Below are 23,035 nucleotides of genomic sequence, written 5' to 3' on the forward strand. Positions count from 1 at the left end.
ACAGCTCAGATTTATATGGAGATAAGCTTCTTAAACAACTTGCATACAGCATAAGCAAGTAACAGAAACAGTCTGGGAAGATTCTTTTTTCATTATTTAAATCGACATCCTGGTTACACGTCGCGCGATAGCGCATGGCCGTTTCTCAATTCCTAGCACGCGTACTACGGACTCGATGACTTGCAAGCACATACTTGGCAAGTCCGTACTTCAAGCACAGACTTGCGAGCACGCGAGTACGTACCTGCAATTAGAACATCAGCGGACTCGATGACGTCACCACCTCTGCTCGTCCGTTAACTGTGCTACGGCCTCATTTAGGCATATACTACTGAACAATATAAACAAATGATATAAAACAAAATCCCAGCCTCTTTCATTGTCAAATAGTATGTAAATATTCTGAATGAATAAAAATTGAAAAGATATGCGTGTCCTGTCATGTGTATGAGCTATACACACACAACTTTATCTATATATATATATTATCTTATATTATTATTATATTATATAAATATATATATAAGTTAAGAGGAATTAAGCTACAGTTGTGCGTCTTCTCCATATTGTCCGCCATCGTACTGCTGCGAGTGCGAAATGCATCCTGGGATTTATAGCGATTGCAAGCACACTCTGGCTGTTTCCCAAAGTGAAGGCTGCAGCCTTGCTAGGACGCGTCCTTGCTAGTCGCGTCCTATGGAGATGAGACTAGAGTGCTAGATCGAGTGCTTCCTAGCGTTTGTAACGTCGGACTTTGGGAACGACTTGGTAGTGTGGAAGCGCTTCCGCTTCTGCTTTTTAATACTGCGTGTCCGCTTGTAAACACATGTGCGCTTATGAATAAAACATGGCAGCAATCAATATTTATTTGACTTTTGTCTGTTATGAATGCGGTCATGTCTCCTTCGCATGGAGCCTCTTTGGGGAAGTCACAAAAGCTTTGTTGTGGTTGATCGAATTGTCTTTATTAAAAGGAAAATCCATTCAATTTTTATAAAACGAAGTGAAATTGTCTGAGAACTTAATTCATGCATCACATTTACAGTACGGTTGATTACGCAGGGGGAAAAAGACAAAGAAAGAGATGATAAACGTGTATTTATTTGGATATATTATTTAACTGATCTGATTCATTCATTCATATATGCCTACAATCTACCAGTGCTTTGAACACATAAGTATATCATATAAAATACAATTAAATACGTTCATTAAAAATTACAAACATTGCAAATGATCGGTTGTGCATTAATTGTACAACATTGGATAGTGGCACTATCCCTTCCACCGGTAAACAAATGTTTGTGCGCCACCCTAAGCCTCCGTTTGCTGGGCTGACCCTAAAAAAACCCGATTCAACACAAACATAAATAGGTATACATAAATAATGTAATCTTGTGAGCGAGTAAATTTACATTGGTGACAGTGGTGTTTAACACCAGCTACGTCCATGCAAAATATAGCAACGTATCATTGCAAAAACGTTTGAAAAGTGGCACAGGTCTTTAGGCTTGATTATTTGCATTAACATGATGAATCTATAAAAAGCAATACGGCACAAAATATTTCTGAAAACTAATATAACTTCACTTCGTTTGAACGTGTACTGCTCTGCCATTTTCAAGAACCCGCCCAGTGAACGCAGAGGATTGTGGGTAGTTTTGGCTCGTCTAGGATGCAGTGATGCATCCTTGAAAAATCTCGGAATTCTCAAAAACAAAGGACGCAAAAATGGCGCGGCTTTCGAGTGTCCTCAGAGAATGTCTAATATGAGGAGAACTGGCACTCGCGGGTTATTTCCGGGTTTCTGGACTGGTTGCAGTAATAATCTTTGACCACGCGGGGCGCTCGTAGGCGAGTCCAGAATGAATGGGAGCCAACGGGGTTTTACCCTCAGAATCCACTTTTCTCACGATGTAATTTTTTGTCAAGTAATTTGAAAGTTGCTATCAAAGGGTGGGGCTAAAATAATAAACTCAGCTGAATATTGCATTTTTTAAGGTCACGTATCTGTTCTAAAAAGGTGTTCAAAAAATGCGATGACGTCACACTGTCAGAGGTACTGCTTTACGGCAGTTTCTGAATCACTTCGGCACTTCCTTTTTCCCCGCCACGTGGAGGTAAGGCTTTTTTTTTTGCTTAATGCACTTGTTAGAGTTTTAGTGAGTTAATGTCAAAACAACAAATGGGCGAATGTTTCACATATGTATGTTACTTACAGAGTGTTTTTTTTCTATCTAGTGCTAGCTGATATCAGCTGACTGGATGCTGGCTGTCGGCTGATTATCGGCTATGTAGCCTAGCCAATTTATGGTGGCTATTGAAAAGTAAAAGAACGGTATATGTATTAACATCATTTGATTTACGGATTAATTAATATATCAATATAATGATGATATCGTACTTTTGGTATTATATGTAACCCATTTTCTGAAGCCAGGCGTGATACTTAATACATTTTGATGACCCTGGTGTGTGCTACATAGCATCCCAGGTGTGAAATAAAATGCATATTTTTTTCATTTAAACTTAATATAAAGTTATTTCGAGCCATTTTGTAAAATTAGGGGTTAGCTGAGCCAGCTAAATATCATCACCTAAATACAGTAGGCCTCTTGCCTCTTGCTGCACCAGTAGTAGTAGCTGCTAACCTATAGGTCGAACTGCTATAAACTGCGATAAACACCACAAAAATGAAGTTGTTGTATGTCTCCACCTGTCGTCTTCTCCCATGCGAATTATCCTGTAGAAAAGAAATAATGATGACTGAAAAGAAGACGGAGCGTACAATCATTAAGTTATTGATTTTTCTCTGGTCAAAGCGTATACCTACTTGACTCAGTTAAAATGCAGGGGCACATTAATTGAAGTTTGATTTTCTTTTGTAGAGCAATGTTAAAGGATAAATTAATAAACAACAATCGTTGCATGTAGTAAAAGAAAAACCTCAAATGATCATTTATATTTATAGCGTATTCCAAAACGTATTTATTTACTTTACTAAAAGATATATATTTAATTTTTAATTTTTTTAATTTTTTTTTATCTTTTTATTATTATTATATTCTCCACAGGAATAATTTGAAGACCGCTCCATCTAGCTCCCTCCACAGCCAGACACAGCAACGATCCTCCAGCTCCATTCAGGCCGTGAAGGTGGACAGCTTTCTCTGAGCTGCTTTGGCCGTTTGCTGTTTGCTCAGCCTCCTGTTCCTCTCACGGATTTCCCCCCCGAGCCTGCACATCACAAATTTTTTTATTGCTATTGTCTCCAATAGAATTGCATGCTCAGGGTGTGAGCTGAAGAGGCTTTTCAACACCCCCAGACTGCCCAGAGCCCTCTCCATTTTTTTGGTGATCTGGGTGAGAGGCCAGAAAGCGTCGATGTTCCGTCCAAATTCCCCCTCCAAAAGCTGGATGGCAGCGAAAAACCCTTCCGAAGGCCTCATTAGGTTTGCCGTTGCCGTGTATTTTTTTGCCTCCAGGAAGGGGTGGTCCTCACTTGTTGCGTAGCTGTGGTCCTGATGTCTGGCACCCAACAACAGCACCTCACAGTGTGGACAGGCCTGAACAATTTCCTCCTTTTGAAGGACCCGGACAAGCCAGCCAGCAACGTAGAACAGGCCCTCCTCCTGGATGCAATCGCCAACAGTCTACAAGTAAGAGAATATACAGTGTTACATTGAATATGAGCATGATCATATGTGAATGTCTTCCATGTGATTTATGACTGTAGCGGTGTGTCAATGCAGTATTTTGTCTTGTTGAGTTGACCTGATCTTCCACAATGTCCGATACCACTGGTTCTTCATCCTCCATCTCTGTTGTCAGGGTGGTAGGGAGGGCCATTGAGGTCATTGGAGCTGTTGAGGTGGAGGGGATTGCGTCCTCTGACATACTGGCTAGGAGGGTTGTCCCGTCATCCAGCTCGCAGTTTGATGCAGTCGATGCAGAAAGAGCAGGTAAAATGTTGGCTACACTCAAACCCCTGAGTGCAGCGGTGAATTCCCTCGCACTGGGATTGTATTTGTGTCCCCCTTTGCCCCGAATCAAGGAGAATAGGTTCTTAAAAAATAAAAAAGCAGGTGGTCAAAATCCTAGTTTTCAACAGGTAACTTTTTTATTTGCAAAGTAATTGTGTGTTGACCTACCTCAATGCAGTCCTGGTTCAATTTTGAGGTGCACAGATACTTCATTCCTGTATCTGTGCACCTCTTGTGGACAAGAAGGACACTTTTTATTGAGAGGCACATTCCGTGCTGGGAAGTTTGTCTTTTCTTTCTTCAGGAGAAAGAAATGGCTGACCTGAACTGCCAGCTTGCCACCCAGCTGATGCATTCCCTCAGGAAGTTCTCCTTCTCCTGGTTTCCGGAGCCTAGGGGTCGTCGCCAGGGGTTAGAATCCTTGACTGATCTGCAAGTAGTATAGTTGTAGATAGTCGTAGTTAGTGGGGTCAAGGTAGGTAGGTCGTAGTTAATGGGGTGTAGTTAGTAAGTTGTATGTTTGTAAAGTTAAGGTGCTATTTTTTTTTTACATAATTACCTGGAATTTAGCACATCAAAAAGGTGATTTAATTTGGCTACACAGTCAGCTGTATCTTTTGCCTCTGCTGGCAGTCTCTGCAATGTTACCATCGCAGAAATGCCTGGATCACAACAGATACGACCATTGAATAGGTGGTCAGTGTCACATTACAATCTGCTGTTAGTAATTGAAGAAAAGTTTTTCAGAAGATGAAAAAATGTACCAGCAGAGACAGTGTGGCTGAACACCTGTGCAGCCAAACTGACACGCATCTTGGAAAATGCTGGCAGCAGAATGTGCTTATCAGTAAGCTTCGGGGCCATGCGAATAGTGTGGAGCTTGTCCAGCTCATAGAATTGGCTGATGTGCTTCCAAAGAACCGTTTTTCCTTGTGTCTAAGGATGTAAATACATACATATGTGAATCATTGTGATATCTTGTATGTTCAGTATGAGTCCTTGCAATTGTGATTGCTTTGTTTACTGGGCTTACCTGTAGGGCATGTTTGAACAGGTTGTTCCTGATTGATTTCAGAAGGTGAGGGACATCAAAAATCACAGGAACCCTCTGAACCCCCACCAGGATACAGTGGGACTCCTCACCTCCCAGAGGGTCCAGGCTAGCCCCAAGGTTCCGCACAGCCTTCACATTAGGGCTTCCCTGGTCACATATTACTGCCTGCACCTTTGAAATTGGTTATTACATTGTTGTCAATACAAGGTTGGAGTTAATGTTCATTTGTTCATTGTTAATGCTGCTATTTAAAAAATAAATAATAATACAACTCTTCGCACTACATACTGTCAGCCCTATATGATGTAGGTGGCGAATGGCATCCTTAATGACGGTAGCAATATCATCTGCTGGCATTGAAGATGGGGAAAAGAAGTAACCAACCGTCTGTTGAAAGAAATGCCTTAGGTAAATGTGTTTGAATATACACGGCAATATCATAACAAATGTTTTTCTAAGGTATGGCTTGCCTGCTTCCATTTCCCCATAATGCCCCTAGCCATGACGACCATCGCTTGTTTTGCTGCAGCCCCAGATGCAGATACACCATAAATGGCATCGTTCTTGCGATCGTAATCAAATTGTTTTTTGATTGACATCTCGTCCAGGACGAGCGTACACATCCTCTCCACAGGGGTCATGGTGGCGGCGATGACTCCCATTTGTGAGATGATTCCCTGTAGGAAGCCAGGCTGTCAGGAAATAAAAGGTTAATAATCAGATTTTGTTCAATCTTAAAATTGTGAAACTGGTCGAAGTTGAGTAGTCTTATTTAATAAATTCGTATTTACAGAGAAATATCCCACACGTGCGCTAACGTAACGCCGAAGTGTCCTTCCAGAAGGAAGCGAGAATATGGCCTTCATTTGTCGGTAGGCCTTTGGGCTGCTGTGTAACAGCTGCAGCCCTAGATCCTTCATGTGCCTGTTGAACCTTCTCCCTCTGTCCTTTTTCCCTGCCTCTGACAGTTGTGCCCTAATGAAGTTCCGGCAGCCCTCAGGACACCTCTGGAGCATCTCCTCCATAATTTCATGGGGACTACGAAAGAACAAGGTGGTGTTAAAATGCAATATGCATTCCCTTAAATCAAGTCTTGATAATTCTAAAGGCATATTTTGTTTATGTCTTTCATTGACATTACTTGGATTTTTTTGGCATGCCAGCTGGCTTCCTTTTCCTGCGTCTTAGCCTTTGCAGCCTTGCAAGGCGTGCCTCTAGTTGTTTTATTCTCTGAAATAACAAAAAAGGCATCCTTTATGTGTGTCTGCTACATAATAATGCTAGTCAGAATTTTGAAATTGAAGAAGCTCAGAACATCACCTGGTCCTTCTTTTGGAGACTGCTGTGCAGAATTGTCACCTGAGCCTCAGCCTGTTCTTTGGTGCCTCCATTTGACTCTACTGTCCCTTCTGCGCTCTCCTCTGTCCTTTCCTCCATTTCAACTGTTGTCTCTAGAGTCTCCTCTGTCCTTTCCGGTATAATTTCTGCTGTCTCCTCTGTGCTTTTCTCTGTCCCTCCCTCTGTGTCTATATACCTGTCTTCTTCCTCAGATTGACTCTGCTTAGCTTTTGAGGATTGAATCAGTCAATATCAAAGGATCAGTTAAAGTTATTTCATTCAATGTAATGTATGTAAATGTAATTTCAGGGGACTGTCTTAATTATTTGTATGTTGGTCTTGGTCTCAGTTATGTTACCTTCTTTTTTTTTTCGCCTTTTAAGAGGTGGGGAGGCAAGTGGTGGCGGGTTGTCGCAATCCACCAGTGTGGGGATGGCATCTCTGGTGAGTGCCACCTTTCCATTGTGCTATCCGAAGCACACACAGCACAATGTATCAGTAAATCTATTAATTTTTACTATATTTAATTTAAATTCTCATTTCTTCCAATATGCACAACTCACTTTTTTAAGGAAGCATTCCTCAAAATGCAGTTCACAGACAACGTAGACCCCCTGCATTAACTCCTCGTGTGACATGGAGTGTCTGAGGTCACTTCGCCTCATGTTTATGAGCCATTTCTTTCTCCTGAAATAGAAACCTGGATTAGAATCATAATTGTAAGACTGCATCAACTTAGTTTACATCAGTAAACAATTTCCTAGAGAGCAGTGTTCTGTTGTGCTCCTCCTCATGCCTCTTCCTTTCTTGATCTCTACAGTTGGATCTTGATGCTGTGGCAACGGACAAGTCTTCTTCCTCTTTTATTATATTGTTGTTCCTCTGTCCTTTTTTCCCTGCCTATGTTCAGTGTTCAGTTCTCTTTTTTTTTTTTTAATGATTTACTATGTTACTGTTCTTATTGTGTTCTTCTGTGATGTTTGAATAAACTTGCCTGTTGCAATGTTGGTATGTTTGTATAATTACTGTTATACAACTGTTACTGTTTCAATGTGTCCTAGACCATACTTCTCATTTAACAAACATGTGTAGCTTATAATGTGTTGCAGGGCAGAGCAATTATATTCAATGGCTTAAAGCAAACCCATCTGTAAAGATCACTGAATGCATAGAAATCAATGACAAGTGGTGTAGATGGTTTTCCCTCTGTGCAAGGTCATTAGCCCAATGCCTACAAAAAAAAAACTACAGTAATAGCAGATTTTGAAGTTGTTAAATCGTTAACAAACGATTTGTATGGGACAATCGGTTAAGGTAATTTAAGTGCTTGAGTCTCGACACTTTAGAGAATGTCTAGCGTGCAACTTGAATAAGCCATGTGCGATTTTTACCCGGGATCCAGCGCAACTTTCCCTACCAGGTGCAGCCTCAGGAAGCCTAGGACCATTCATACAGGAGCAAGCAAGAACGTTACCTTTTTCTTTCCTTGGGAAACGAAAAGAAGGACAATCCCTTTCCACTGTTGGAGCAGTTTATCATTGCACATTTTCTAGGCATTTTTTTTAACTATCTTTATTTTCAAAAAATGGACAATGACAGATGAAATGATATTGAGCGGGACATTGACTGTATAATTTAAGGTGGTCATACCGTACCATGTATACAACACATTGAACATTGAACACGAGAAATGGAAGAAATTCCATCTATACCCATGTACTTTCGCCATACATAACTATATAAAAAATAAAAGGGCCTGCAGGAAAATATAAATACAGTACGCAAAAATTTACTTTGACGGAAAGTTCTCCTTAAGATAATGTTTCCGGTGCGCTTCAGCTTCAGATGCCGTCAAGAGGGTCTCTGGTCGTAATCAGTCGCAAGTCCGTCCCTGACCAATCAGCATTCATTAGCAGAATGCTAGCGTATACGGCCAACAACGGCCCAAACTGTAAGAAATCGAAAGGACATAAGTGCTCATTCATTTGACTTTTGAACTATAATCTATATTGAACTTGCGGAATCTACAATAAAATTTGCGATATTTCAACGACAAGCAGGTGAAAGAGGCATATTTAGCCGTCTAGCCCCATTGACTCCCATTCATTCTGGACTCGCCCGCGATCACCCCCAGCGGATGTCTACTGGAACTACAACCAAGATCGGTACAATGGGGCGTATAGGGAGTGCCCAGGCTATTCGTAGACGGGATCTGGTGTCCTCAACATTGGAACAGTGCTTGTCGGCGTTCTATGACGTAGCGTCCTTAAAAGGGTGGCCGTTGAGCATGCTTCCTTGACATTGGGAAACAGCCACGAGCCACCTCCGATGCATGCTCGGTGAAACGGCGAGATCGAGCACGCATCAAGAACACTTCCGGGTTTTACGACAGTACTCGCTTGATGCTTGCTTCGAATTGGAACAGTGCTCGGGCAACGACTGATGACGTTTCACGAGTCCACGAGCAATACGAGCACGCACAAGTACGCGAATTGAGAAACGGCCGCATATCATTTCATGCAAGTGAGTGTTTACTTCCTGGTTACAGGTCGCGCGATAGCACATATCATCTCATGCGATCTTAAAGAGAACTTGACGTGAACAGTTTAGGAATGCATATTCCGGGAAAACATTAGAACTCTGAAATGCTGACTAAATATAAAGCATGTTTTTATCTGTAACATTAAACCTACACTGACAATAAGTAATAACTTAAAAATGAAACATAAAAGCAGACCACTACTTGCTTGCCGTTGCCTGGCTGGGGGAGAAAGGTCCGTCGGAGCAGCGATGGCTTCTTGACATCGGGTAGGTGCACGCAGGCTATGTAGGCTATTCTAATGTCTTATTTTTGCCCTGGCGCTCGGCATAGGCAACCTATGTGTTGGGGGCGCCCTTAATTAATTAATCGATACATTAATTAATTAATTATTTAATTAATTAAAATACCGTAGCACGCAGGAGTCAGGACGGTGCTCCCCCCCGGGCTAAAGCCCCGGATGTTTTCAATTGCTAACGACGCGCCTGCCTCTGGCGCACTGCATGGTCAAAAATCTGGCAGAAATGAGCCTCAAAAAGCCTTCCTGACCCTGTGTGACCTTGTTGAAGATTAACCGAGATATAAAACACTTAGACTAATTTAAGAGAGAGAGTGTAAAAGAAATCGAGGGGTCCGGAGCAAGAATTGAAAAAAGACTTTATCGTGAAGAAAAACCACAACGATAACAGCCTGAGTAGATCTATAGAGTCACTGCTCGAACATCGATTCCAGCTTCTCTTTATACACACATACATACAAGAATTCCTTTGTCCCAATGGAGGTTTCCGCCCGCATCAATCTTCGTCTCAGCAAATTATCAACAAAGTGATTTTGGACACCAGTCTGAGGCCAGCATGCATTAACCCCGTAGCCAAAATGACCCAAGGCTGAAGGCTGAGGTCAACATGGCGTAACCCCGTAGCTTCCTGCTCATTTCTGTGTCCCACCATCTGTTCTGAACCCAGGCTCTGCAGGTATGTGTCTTCTACCATTAAGATATAAGGCCTAATAATAATCATGGTTTACCATAGAATATACTCATTAATTTCTACCACACATGAATGGTCAGTATTTTTATCAGTGCAAAGGGCTCACATCATTCAATGAAGTCAAAAAACTGAAAAACAGTGGCCCAACATTAAGTGCAACAACTCAATGAACTCAAACCCAACAAGCAGTTGTAGTAGTTGTAGTGGCGACTTAAGTGGATATCTTTAATGACTGATATCGCTTCTAAGCAAACTAGATGCATGGGTTTGACTTCGAATTCTATGAATTCTTCTCATCTTTCTTGACCGAGTTTTCTGTAACTCGATCAATTATTATATATATATATATATATATTATTATTATTTTTTTTTTATTATGTGCGGGCCTGACTGAGTGAGGATGCGGGCCGCACTGAGTGAGGATGCGGCCCGCGGGCCGCCAGTTGCCCATCCCTGTCCTACACTGTATAAAAAGCTTCACGTCGCAAAAAAACGGAGCTATGCAAATTGTTTGTAGTGAACTGAGGGCAGATCCACGATTGGTAACATTTGCAATGTAGGGTTGGAGAAGGTTATTTAGATATATCAAAGAATCATGTGAAAAACGATACCTCTCCAGCAAAAAGTCCTCTGGAAAGGACTATGTCGAGCCGTGGTCTAATTAATCTCTCTCTGTGAATTGCACGAATTATTTGCGCTCCGATATCAACCGGCCTCTCGTCAAAAGGGCATGCCATTGTGATCATGTAAAAGCTGTGGTGAACGCAGGTTTAAATACCCTGAGCAAAACCGGGTTATCTTTAAACTTAACCTGCGCAAAACCTGCTCCGACCAGGTTTGATTCAGAGCATATGTTTATATAGCAACTAACATACCGTGTACCTTTTGGAACGGAAAACCGCAAACCCTGGGTTAATTTACCCGGTTATGTGATAAAACCGGCTTTGTGGAACACCCCACAGGTGTTGATAACTAGCATTTATGCTAATACACTGAAAACCATGCATCTGGTTTCGTCCAATGATATTGTCATGTCCATTTTAAATAAAAATCTACTACTACTACTAAAAGTGTGATACTTTAATGACATAATCCAGTAATACTGTGTAAAGTTACATAGCCTACCGCTTAATATCTTAAGAACAAATACAACAAATACTTGCACACATTACTTAGGGCAGTTGTGAATATTATATTACTAAGTTATATTCAGTCATGATCACCTCGTAATGTTGCTTTAATATTCTGCTCTCTGTATTTTTGTCACTATGGGTTAGTTAGGGTGACCACCTCGTTATGGCCCTGTTGCAGGACAGCAGACTATTATTAGGCTCTGTGAATAGTGATTTTATATTACATGCCTATTTTGCAGTAGAGTTGGATGTTAACCTGCTTTAAATCGCGTTGGGCTTTATGAAATGATCATTTTAACGGCACTGGACCTATTCAATGTAATACATATACTGAATTTAATATAAACGGCTAATGTGTTTTAAGAATAGTAAACGAGAGAAACAGATCAATATGACGAGTAAAGACTAGGCAGCTCTCCATAGGCTGTGTAACATATATAAGCTGTGTATCATATATAAGCTATGTAACATATATAAGTTGTAATGTTCATATATAAGTTGTAATCAACCGGCATTTGTCGGATATGTTAACGTGAAATTGATTTTAAATCAACATACTATAAGTAGGAAATCCACATCGCCATCGGAAAGTTGTTACGTTATAACGGTGATGAGACAGATGACACTGTCTAACGTTATGTATTACCTAGTACTTAACGTTTCTGAGCCACAGGTTATTCATCCAACTAAAACCTGTTTATATAGAGATGTTTGCCAATTTATTTGGATTGAAAATAGCTAGAAAGGACTGACTAACCTCGGAAATGTTGGTAAGAAGTGAACTTTTTCGTAATGTCACTCTTCAAAAGTGCGATTCTTCGTAGGTAGCGATACGAGCGCTGATTGGCCAGAGCGTAGTATTCTTCGTACAATTCTTGGTAGCGAACTAGCGATACGAGCGCTGATTGGCCATAGCATTGTATTTTTTGTAGATTCTTGGTAGCAGACTGAAATGTGATTGGCTGTCACTACCAAGAATTAACTCGACTTACACGTGGCAGGGAGCGCCAACGAGGCAGCCAAAGAACAACTATTCAGGCTCATACCAATTTTTGAGCTAAGATCGATATAAAGTATAATAAAAATCCACTGTTGTACACAATTAAGAATGAGGGCTGGGGAACATCAGTCTTTGAGGGGGGGGGGGGGGGGGGGGGGAATGAAGGAAAGGGGAAAGAGGGGGGGAGTAGAAAAGGAAGGAAAAAGAGAGGAAAAAGGGGAAAGGGAAGGGAAAGAGAGAAATTTCGGCCTCCATTACATAAAAAATAAATAAAAACCTGAGGCTGTGGAGTTTTGTGTGCAATTGTTCAGCCTTGGAATGGAACAGAAGGTTGGCGGTTCAAGTCCCACCAGTGACAACATTTTCTTTTGGTTCATTCATGGGTGTTGTTGGGAAAAATAACCTGATGAGCACATCACATGGCAGGCACATTAATATATAGTCGACTCTTGCTCTAAACCCAACGAACACATAACACAAACATGATAATATAGTCAGGTCAAGGCCAGAGCCGAAGGCCCCATTTCCCAGGCAAATGGTTGACACTCAGACAATGCACCAGTCATCCTCAAGAACGGGAGAGCCACATTAATTTATCACACAGGAGACACCTCGAAGCTCTCCCCCACTAGAAGGAACACATGCAGATACTAGGGGCCTCAGAGCCACATTAAATTATCACACACGAGACACTTCGGGGGGCACTCCCCCGTTTTAATTTATCACACCGGAGACACGAGGAGCTCTCCCCGTTAGGAGAAGACCCAGGGCCTGGGAGCTAAAGTGCAGCAAAAACACACAGAACCGCACACATCTCAAACGCACACACCTCATCGAGAGGAGGATACAGCATAAGACTGCATCACACAGGGACTCTTCACCTTCTTCTGAAGCAGACCTTCCACGGAGGCGAAGCTCCGGACGAACCATCAGCGCTGATTAGGGACTCAGACATATTCGATCTCTCACGCTTTATGACTCTGTATAACCGTTGCCACTTTACTTAATAAATCCAAGGTCCTCGTGCCGATAGACTTTATTACCTCTCCGTCTCATTTTATCTGGTCCAGTAGCTAGACAGACCGTTTTTCCCCACAGTGTACTCAAGATCTCTTGCGCAAATATAATTACCCTTTTCCTCCGTTTACACACATATGTACGGAGCCCCTCTGGTGACATCTGGGAAAAAAATATATATCTGTTTGCCCGACTTAGTGATCTGTTTGCATGACTTGATAATCTGTGGCCACAATTTAATAAATTGCGGGAACGAGATAATTAATTTGTGGCCACAGTTTAATAATTTGTGGGAACAAGATAATTAATTTGTGGCCACAGTTTAATAATTTGTGGGAACGAGATAGGCCTACTTATGTTGTGTTTTATGATGTGGTTGTCTATTGTTGCAGCAGGGGTTAGACGCATGTCGTTCTATTTTAACCTCGGAATGAATTAGCCTACAATAACATTCTAAAGTCATTTGCTGTTAGGCAAGGGGTTATAATAAGTAAGAGGCACTTAATTAGGCTGCTAGAAATGCACGGGTACAGCCGAAGACAATATGATGACCTCGGTGACGAGATAGAGGATGGACCTCGTTTTGACAGCTACACCAGCACCAAGTGTCGGGGCGGACCTTAGAAGCCACCGAACTCCTCTAGGCCTCCATAAAGTAGCCTCCAATGACATGTGGATCACTGCTGGTGTATGCCACTTTAAGCCAAATTATTTTACGGGAAAAGCTGTCTATGCAACCATTGATGCAGATTCCATATGGTTTTCATTTATCATATGAATCGGTATGCCAGATATAATTATCATTTGCAAGGATGCCAAATGATCATTAATAATGTCATGCATTTGCTGTACATCCATCTGTATCCATGCAGGTTTCCATTTCCCTTCAGCTGTTGCATGATAAAGTCTATCACGTCGCCGAGGTCATCATATTGTCTTCGGCTGTACCCGTGCATTTTTAGCAGCCTAATTAAGTGCCTCTTACTTATAATAACTCCTTGCCTAACAGCAAGTGACTTTAGCATGTCATTGTAATTCATTCCGAGGTTAAAATAGAACGATATCTCTTCTATCTTGTCCATAGCCGACATGCGTCTAACCCCTGCTGCGACAATAGACAACACAGCCACACTCGAATTATTAAACTGGCCACAAAATAATTATCTTGTTCCTTCAAATTATTAAACTGTGGCCACAAAATAATTATCTTGTTCCCACAAATTATTAAACTGTGGCCACAAATTAATTATCTCGTTCCCGCAATTTATTAAATTGTGGCCACAGATTATCAAGTCATGCAAACAGATCACTAAGTCGGGCAAACAGATATATATTTTTTTCCCAGATGTCACCAGAGGGGCTCCGTACATATGCACTTATTTGAATGGCAATGTTCTAATTACTATGTTACTTTCCACTATTGTTGTAGCCATACAGCTATTCACAGCACACCTGTGCACTCTTTAGCAAGCTACTTGTTATTATTTGTATTGTGACCTGTAGGCTCAATTTAGCCTCCATCTTCAACCTACAAGTATTTCAACTATAAATCATTTTGTGTGCTTATTATATTGCAATAGTAGTATGTTGCTTCCTCTTGTGGAGTGGATCTGGTTGATGATTTGAATAAGATGACCAGCAAATAAATCCTAAAACATTTGTTAGTATGTAAACATGTTTATTTGAACCTATAACATGTTACGTATTTTAAGAACATAAGCTGCCCCCACATAGCCTCTAGGAAGCAGATTCAAACACGCAAGCTGTATTACCCTCACATAGCCACTAGGAAGCCGGACCGAACATATGAGCCGTAAAATACTGTACATAGCCACAAGGGGAGCAAGACCTTACTGAAGGCTGCTCCATCCACAGAAGGCAGCACCTTTAGATAGGTGAAGAAGCCGAGGCTAATACGTCACATAGGCCACGCCCACTTCATATAGGCCACGCCCACTTGACCCTATCTATCTCGACAGAGAGGTTGGACTTCAGAAACTTCAGGTAGCTCAGACTCGTGGGTTAGAGTTTTGATCAGCTGGGAGTCGCTCAGCACGTGTTCGACACACTTCCCCTCCTTTTGCTCCGTAGTTACCATACCGAAATACTTTAACAAATAAAGTAAGTTAAAAGCGATCCGGATTGGACTACTTTCTTCGAAGAATGCTGCAAACATATCGATTTAACATGGGTGATCTTTGTTCCTCCTCTCCGCCAACCACTGCTCCTTGGTCAGGGACTCGGAGGAGGGACATTAGATTGTCCCCTTGTACTGACTGTGGCCAGTCGCTGCAGTCCGGGGCTCCCAACACCTCCTGCATTTATTTGCCTCCCCAGTCCTGTTGTACAGCCTTTTCTGTTGTGGGGCTTGGGGAGGCACTGCTGAGGGGACAGCAAACATAATGGGGGGCTGGGCGTGAGGGTAGCGCAACAGGGGGTTGACCGAGAGGAATGGTGTGCTAGGGAGGGATTGGGTGGGGGCAGGAGTGCCGGAGAGAGCAGGGGCCCGGGGGAGGGCAAAAACAAATGGAGCAGGGGTTATGCTGAAGACAGGGGCAGGGGCGGGAGGACAGGGAAACAGCCGCCTCTGGGCTGTCTTTATCCTGGGCCTCACAGCCGTTGCTGGTGCCGGTGCTGGTGATGGTGCCGGTGATGGTGGTGGTGATGGTGCCGTTGCTGGTGCTGGTGATGGTGCTGGTGATGGTGCCGTTGCTGGTGCCGGTGCTGCAGCTGCGGTGGCTGTGGCCCGCCCCGCTGTGCTCTCCGGGAGGGGGTAGGAATAGTTCACCAGGCCCGGGGTTTGAGGAGCCACAGCGGGGCGGTCCATACCCTGAGGTAAGACAAAGGTGGCAACAGGCACGGGGGCAGGCAGGTCCACACCCTGGAACAACACGGAGACACCCTGCCTGGCCACCCTCCTGCTGTGCCACTGGATGAGGGTGGTCTGTCTCACCTCAACCAGCTGTAGGCTGGTGGTGGACATCACGGCCCCGTTGGCCAGGATGAGCTGCCTGATCCTGCGGTAGTCCCTCAGGATCAGACTCCACCTTGAGAGGTACCCCTTCCCCTTCTTGGTAGGGGAAGGGTGGAGGGTACAGAGCCTGACGCAGATGGCATCTACCAGGCAGCAGCATGAGGGCCACTGTGCAGGAGATGCACTCGCTGTGAGGGCAGAGAAGACCTCCAGACTAGCCTCGGTGTCGTCTGTGAAGCCCTCATCCTCTGCCTCGTCGGCCAGGTCCTCCAGCAGCTGCTCCATCTCCTCCCCCTCAGGATCCATGTCCTGCATGCACTTCCCTGTATGCATGTACAGGTAGTCGATGCCTATCAACTCTCCTGGGAATGAAAACAATACTGGGATTAGCAGAATAAGTACACCAACATGTGTGGAAACCATATTAATGTTGGTCTGAATATAGATAGGAAGTGAGCAGCCCCCATTCATTATTTGATTATAGCACCTTCTTGTTGTGACTTGTTAACATATTTATGATGACAGATTGGACGACAGAATATGCAAATATGTGAATCTAATCTGTTTTGCAGAATTAAAAACATTTCATTTGAAACGTATGCAAGCCTGGTCGTCATTTCATGTCCCAGTGTGAAGCATTCAGTATTCAGTGCAACTTACCAGTGTACTTGCTGGGGAGGCGGTTAGAGGGGACAAACATCTGTCCAAACACATTGGTGCCAAATGTGTTCACACAATGTACCAGATCCCCCGAGTAGCTGAGGAGAGCGGACATCTTCTCAGCCACAGCAGCAGCAGCCCGGCCTGGTTCCACCGGTTCAGCCCGTCCAGCAGGTAGAGCTGGAAGTTCAGGTCATTGGCCTGGGTCCCTGAAAGTAGAGAATATTGTATTGTAAAACATGTATTAACGATGAAAGTAAATGGTCGTCAGTGTGTTAGACGCTGGTGATGCCATTAAAACTCACCTGGAATAAAGCGGTTCAGGTGGCAGTGGAAGGACTCCAGGGACGTTGAACCTTGCGCACACCTGTGCTTGGTGAGGACAACGCCCTCCTTGGTGGTGGTGGTGCCGGTCTTTGTGTATAGAGGCACACCTGGCAGGTCCTTGATGCACTTGATGTGCCTCTTCTGAACCCGCCAGATGTGCTCCATCCTCAACCGGTCCAGGAGGGGAACACCCAGCAGGTCCCTGCCTTTGTCCCCTATCAGCTCCTGCAGCAGGGCCTCCACCTGGCGGATGGTGGCCTCCTCTCCACGAGTCCTCCGCCTGCAGTACAGCGCCAACTGGGCCTTGGTTAAACGACTGTAAACCAGAGCCTCGGAGATGCCGGGCACAACCTCCCTCCGGAGCTCCTCCCTCTTGGCGTGGCGCAGAAGGGCCACATCTTCAGGGTCCCACTCGAACAGGCAGATGGAGAGCTTGGCCATGAGGATGGGGTACAGGGCGTGGGCGTCGGTCGTGCATCCGGCCGCAAGCCGCCGAAGGAAGTGCCAGACGTCCAGCCGGATGACGAGGTCTGGCCAGCCGCCGAACCTGGCCTTCAGCTTGCTCTCCCCTCCTGTCTCCTTGCAGTAGCCACAGTCCACATTGAGGAGTATAGGGGGAGCCATGCCCGCCTCGCTGTAGCGCCTGATGAGGCCTGACACCATCCGGTCCAGTCCAGGTCCCTCCTGGGCTGTCAGGACGCTGATCAGGACCTGCCCCTTTTCGTTGCTGACGGAGGATACCCAGAGCGCCGTCCCCTTGGCGGCTCCAGACAGCTTTTTGGTCGTCTGGAATTAAACAGAATAAACTAATTCAGAGTGCTTTCAAAACAATAATAGAAATTAGAATAAGAACAAAACAGAAGCAAAATATATACACAAAAGTACATCTAGGAAAAAACATAAAATAGGCATTTACACACGCAAAAATGCACATCAAATAAACATTGACACATTTGTGACTATAACTCAAATGGCTCACAAGCTGGGATATGGTGTTATGAGAAAACACATTTCATATATTGTTGATGCATTGTTACTGATGTCCTTTTTACCTTCTTTGTGGAATCCATTTTTAAAATAGAGCCAAAGGTGGAGGTGATGCTGGCCTTGATGTGACCCATACGGCTCATCAAGTCCTTCCCGTACACAGTCAGGAGCCACCTGTTGGTCGGGACAGCGATAGGCTCGGGGGGGCTCTGACAGACCACAGGGAAGAGACTGGGCCTGCGGGCAAAGTCATTGGCCAGCTCCATGTAGCAGGCCAACCGCTGCAGCCACTCCTCGCTGTGGTTCTCCCGCTGCTGTTTTGGCCAGGCGTGTGGAGCTGTTGCCGAGGGTCCTCTCCCGTAGCATCCGGATGACACGGATGTCACACGCATACCTTTGTGGACAGGTATAATTGTATCAAATTATTTAGTTTGGCTGGACAAAGAGTTTTCTATTGGCAAAATGCTATAAATATTTTTGAACTAATAATGATATTCTATGGGGTTTAGTTTGATCAAATATTGCTATTTGCTGGATTACTGATTACTGAAAAAAGATATTTGCTTTCATGATCTGAACTCACTTGCGGGTCAGGATGAGGCGGAACTCCCCGCGGAGAGCCAAGCTCAGCAGGTCCAGGACGGTCTGGCTCGTGGACAGTTAATTTGATACGCAACTGGAGGAGTTGCACCTGAGGGTCTCCGTCACCATCAGGTAGTACCTGTCAACGTCCAGGACCTTCCGTGCCCTCTTGTGGATGCCGGCCCCGGTGAGCTGCCCCTTGCACTGGGGGCAGGACAGCCTCACCTTCCACAGGTGGTAGGGCATCCACACCAGGAGCCGGTGCATAAAAAAGCGATCTGGTGACGGGACCTGGTTATAAATGAGGGCAGGATCCGGTGGCTCATACCAGAGCTGGACGTCCGCGCACGGACGCTGGTTCCTCCACAGCGTGGACGCAATCCAGCGCTGGTCCTGCTGGGGAATGGTCTTCCTCATTTCCACCGGCAGCCAGAACTGATCTGGAGCAGTAAGAGGAGGAGCAGGGAGGGGACCAGGAGGAGCAGGGAGGGGACCAGGAGGAGCTGCGGGGAGACCAAGAGGAGCAGGGAGGAGACCTGGAGGAGCAGGACTCATATCTGATACAACCTACATAAAGAAAATGAAAAACTTATAAATCATCTATCCGCTACAGTATGTAAGACCTGTATAGAGGTTATTACAGTTGCACTAACCAGAGGGGAAGAGCTGGTCCTCACCGCCGACATGACAGGGCTGGATGGAGGCAGAGAGAAAGGGGAGACAGGCCTGTAGAAGCTGGGACTGGAAGGGGGCGTCACTCGAGGTGGGGTAGCGGATGGAGTGCTTCTCTCAGCCGGGACAGTGGCAGGGCTGGAGGGACGCTGGGAAGAGGGGGAAACGGAGCTGATGAAGTACAATTACAAAACAAGGATAGTGTTGGCTGTATGGCTGTGTTCGTAGGCATCAGGCACAGCTATAGGTACATCATTTACCTCAACAGGCCTCCTGGTCACATTGACATTCGGCTTGGCTGCAGCAGACAAAGTCCCACCGAAACGAGTTCTCAAACTGAAAATCAACCAAGTTGTCTCAATAAAATGGTGTTAAAAATGACATTATGCACACCAGTGATACGCATGAAAGTTATGTAAACACACAGATCTGAGATGAGTTGATCATGGCTAACCAGGTGAATGACATGGTATTTAATGTGATGGAAATATTCATCATCGCCAGCGTCAATGCAGGCCTCCCAGGGCTCCGTGCAGGCGCAGCAGAGGTGGAGGCAGAGGTAGCTGCAGGGCTTCTCACAGACTGACAGACAGAAACAATAAAACCATTAAACACGCATTAATACTAATGAATATGGGATTTTGTCCACATCACAAATTGTAAGATTACAAAATGCATTTATTTCAACAGGCTATCAATATTACCTGCTGGGAGTGAAAGCCACAGGTACATGTCTGGGCTATCCCTAAGATTAAGGTCTGCCCACGCAGCATCATGGGACACTTCTCAATCTGTAATTAATTTAAATTAATGATTTACTTAGACACAATCGGTTCACTTTGGAGTTTTGGTTTACTGTTGGGGCAAAGCTTACCTTCTGGTAGAGGTTGTGCCACTTGGCCTGTTTCGGAGATGGCCTGTTCCCTGCACTGGAGGGCCAAGTGCCAGAAGAGGCAAATGCCTTCAGGCGGCTCACCCACTCCTCAGACCCCATGGATCGATGCTTCTTAGTAGACATCTGAAGACAAGGGGAAGAATGGCCAAGTTACCACATATTGTCAAAGACATATGCTATATATATATATATATATATATATATATGTAACGGGGGGGTTGGGCAGAACCCAAGTGCACAGACTTAAAATGTTGACAGGGCAGTCCAAAGGTTTTATTGGTCACACAGATGATCAGGGTCGGGCAGGCAGAGTAAACGGGGACAGGCAAGAGTTCAGGAACCGGCAGGCAATCAGGCAGACTTGGGGTACCGTCGGCGGGTGGGTTGTCGGGCAGGGGAGCAGACAGGCCGGTGGGGACTCGACAACAGGCAAGTGGTCAGACAGGCGAGGGGTCGATAACGGGAGGGCAGACAGGCAGCCGAGGAGCAGGAAACAGGGAAGCAGACAGGCCGGCGGGGACTCGACGACAGGCGGGTGGTCAGACAGGCGAGGGTTTGGTAACAGGCAGGATAAGCGTTTGAGAAACGATTCTGGAGTCGCGGGAAAGCTCTGCGAGTTCAAGAGACGATCTGGCAGAGACTGATTGGAGAGAGAGGATTTATATAGAGGGAGCACAGGGGAAGGTGGATGGGTTAATTAGGGGAGATCAGGGGCGGACCATGACGTGTGTGTGTGTGTGGGTGTGTGTGTGTGTGTGTGTGTGTGTGTGTGTGGGTGTGTGTGTGTGTGTGTGGAGGGGGAAAACGGTCTGTCTAGTTACTGGACCAGATGAAATGAGACGGAGAGGTAATAAAGTCTGTCACGAGGACCTTGGATTTATTAAGTAAAGTGGCAACTGTTATACAGAGTCATAAAGCGTGAGAGATCGAATATGTCTAAGTCCCTAATCAGCGCTGATGGTTCGTCCAGAGCTTCGCCTCCGTGGAAGGTCTGCTTCAGAAGAAGATCCAGAGTCCCTGTGTGATACAGTCTTATGCTGTATCCTCCTCTCGATGAGGTGTGTGCGTTTGAGGTGTGTGTGGTTCTGTGTGTTTTTGCTTGACCTTGGCTCCCAGGCCCTGGTATATGCATGTGTCCTCCTGGCGGGGTAGAGCTCTTCGAAGTGTCTCTTGTGTGATAGATTAATGTGGCTCTCCCGTTCTTGAGGATGACTGGTGCATTGTCTGAGTGTCCACCATCTGCCTGGCTGAGAAATGGGGCCTTTGGCTCCGGCCTTGACCTGACTATATATTATCATGTTTGTGTTCGTTGGGTTAGAGCAAGAGTTGACTATATTGTAATGTGTCTGCCATATGATGTGCTCATCAGGCTAGGGTAGGAGTTAGCTATATTTGTAATGTACATGTGATGAACTCAGCAGGTTATTTTTCCCAACAGTGTACAAACTAGGACTCATCATATTTGGTATGAAACCGTTACCTTTAACTCCCTTTACACTTCATGAATCATATGATGCATGCATAATAATCCATAGTATATCCCCATGTTATTTAAAATGTTCGTTTACCGTACAGGTGAATTAAAATGGTCGTTCACTGTTATCGTACTGCTAGGTCCTACTGAGGCTAACATGCAATAAGTTATCAAGAATTTAACCCAAGATAGTAAAGTTAAACCGATGCTAACATGCTAGTAAATTAACCAAAGTCAGTGAAATGACAAGGAAAAGTAGTGATATGTCCGGACAAGGTAAGACAATCCGTCAGACTTCAATGTACAACAAATTAATCAGTGGCAGTCAATGCAATCCATGTAATGCTAGGAAGGATTTTTATTAAAAAAATTATAATTTCTTTTATAATTATTATTATTTTCTTTACAATACTGTACTTCACAAAATCATCTCGCGGGCAGTCAGTGGCAGTCAATGCAATCCATGGAATGCTAGGAAGGATTTTTATTAAAAAAATTATAATTTCTTTTATAATTATTATTATTTTCTTTACAATACTGTACTTCACAAAATCATCTCGCGGGCCGGATTAAACCCGTTCGCGTCAGACTTTTGGATTAAATAATACCAATATTCAGTAGAACGAATTTATAACGTCGATCATTTCCACGATTTAATGGTTCTTAAATGTAAAGCATTTGTTGTAATGTAAATTGCAAACAGTTACATTGCAGACTAGTTTTCAAAAGAGCGTACCTACTACCGTTAATACCGCTACCTTTTCCAGAGCATGACCTTTCCGAATTTATAAGGTGGATCATTTCCGCGATTGGATGCGTTAAATGTGATTTAATGTAATTCAAACCCTTAGAGTCGTTTTCAGGAATGCGGAATACGTGTGTGTTCTACAGTTTAAATCGATTGCGAATTCGGAGCGTCGCTAGCCTGTCCGTGATTGGCTTAGCGCAGGGAGAGAAATGGACAGTGGAATGTGTGATTGGTCATTCGTACGGAGAAGCAGGATTTATATCAATTAGTAAAGGCGATTAATTTTGAAATTAGTAAATTAAAATTATGGTTAGATAATAATAAATTATCGTTAAACTTGAGCAAAACAAAATTTATGTTATTTGGAAACTGCAGAACAAATGAACAAATAAAGATACAGATTGATGGCGTAGACATTGAACGAGTTTTGAACGAGACTTTTGGATTAAATAATACCAATATTCAGTAGAACGAATTTATAACGTCGATCATTTCCGCGATTTATTGGTTCTTAAATGTAAAGCATTTGTTGTAATGTAAATTGCAAACAGTTACATTGCAGACTAGTTTTCAAAAGAGCGTACCTACTACCGTTAATACCGCTACCTTTTCCAGAGCATGACCTTTCCGAATTTATAAGGTGGATCAGTTCCGCGATTGGAT

General features: G+C 44.1%; 3 protein-coding genes across 5 annotated transcripts; all 3 read right to left on the bottom strand.

The window, feature by feature from the left end:
• Nucleotides 1-2,889: 2,889 nt before the first annotated feature.
• LOC132446506 (uncharacterized) lies at nucleotides 2,890-4,261 on the bottom strand. Its single transcript, XM_060036836.1, has 2 exons — nucleotides 3,775-4,261; nucleotides 2,890-3,653 (listed from the first exon to the last, which is right to left on the bottom strand). The coding sequence occupies exons 1-2, from the start codon at nucleotides 3,895-3,897 to the stop codon at nucleotides 3,144-3,146; spliced, it is 633 nt and encodes a 210-aa protein (XP_059892819.1). The 5' UTR covers nucleotides 3,898-4,261; the 3' UTR covers nucleotides 2,890-3,143.
• An 11,964-nt stretch (nucleotides 4,262-16,225) lies between these two features.
• On the bottom strand, nucleotides 16,226-18,266 carry LOC132446840 (uncharacterized). 3 transcript variants are annotated; one of them, XR_009522971.1, is made up of 3 exons: nucleotides 16,993-18,266; nucleotides 16,688-16,785; nucleotides 16,226-16,389 (listed from the first exon to the last, which is right to left on the bottom strand). XR_009522971.1 is itself a non-coding variant. In XM_060037362.1 (2 exons), exons 1-2 carry the CDS (start codon nucleotides 17,675-17,677, stop codon nucleotides 16,757-16,759), a joined length of 825 nt encoding a protein of 274 aa, XP_059893345.1. In that variant the 5' UTR covers nucleotides 17,678-18,266; the 3' UTR covers nucleotides 16,396-16,756. The 3 variants fall into 3 exon arrangements, 1 of the variants encoding a protein (XP_059893345.1); XR_009522970.1 differs by having other exon boundaries at nucleotides 16,688-16,896; XM_060037362.1 differs by lacking the exon at nucleotides 16,226-16,389 and having other exon boundaries at nucleotides 16,396-16,896.
• Nucleotides 18,267-18,617: 351 nt separating this feature from the next.
• On the bottom strand, nucleotides 18,618-20,269 carry LOC132446172 (uncharacterized). Its single transcript, XM_060036322.1, has 6 exons — nucleotides 20,130-20,269; nucleotides 19,960-20,046; nucleotides 19,677-19,837; nucleotides 19,516-19,591; nucleotides 19,237-19,404; nucleotides 18,618-19,150 (listed from the first exon to the last, which is right to left on the bottom strand). The coding sequence occupies exons 1-6, from the start codon at nucleotides 20,247-20,249 to the stop codon at nucleotides 18,662-18,664; spliced, it is 1,101 nt and encodes a 366-aa protein (XP_059892305.1). The 5' UTR covers nucleotides 20,250-20,269; the 3' UTR covers nucleotides 18,618-18,661.
• Nucleotides 20,270-23,035: the final 2,766 nt, after the last annotated feature.

This window comes from Gadus macrocephalus, chromosome 18, assembly GCF_031168955.1.
Source record: "Gadus macrocephalus chromosome 18, ASM3116895v1".
NCBI lineage: Eukaryota > Metazoa > Chordata > Actinopteri > Gadiformes > Gadidae > Gadus > Gadus macrocephalus.

Excerpts from the sequence above, each read along its gene's own strand:
- LOC132446172 (XM_060036322.1), bottom strand. The coding sequence starts at position 20,249 with ATGGGGTCTGAGGAGTGGGTGAGCCGCCTGAAGGCATTTGCCTCTTCT. Across the intron at positions 20,047-20,129 it reads GGCACAACCTCTACCAGAAG|ATTGAGAAGTGTCCCATGAT; the intron begins GTAAGCTTTGCC and ends AATTAATTACAG. Across the intron at positions 19,405-19,515 it reads TGACCAGGAGGCCTGTTGAG|CGTCCCTCCAGCCCTGCCAC; the intron begins GTAAATGATGTA and ends CCCTCTTCCCAG.
- LOC132446840 (XM_060037362.1), bottom strand. The coding sequence starts at position 17,677 with ATGGTGTCAGGCCTCATCAGGCGCTACAGCGAGGCGGGCATGGCTCCC. Across the intron at positions 16,897-16,992 it reads CCTGAACCGCTTTATTCCAG|GGACCCAGGCCAATGACCTG; the intron begins GTGAGTTTTAAT and ends CTCTACTTTCAG.
- LOC132446506 (XM_060036836.1), bottom strand. The coding sequence starts at position 3,897 with ATGTCAGAGGACGCAATCCCCTCCACCTCAACAGCTCCAATGACCTCA. Across the intron at positions 3,654-3,774 it reads CGGACATTGTGGAAGATCAG|ACTGTTGGCGATTGCATCCA; the intron begins GTCAACTCAACA and ends TCTTACTTGTAG.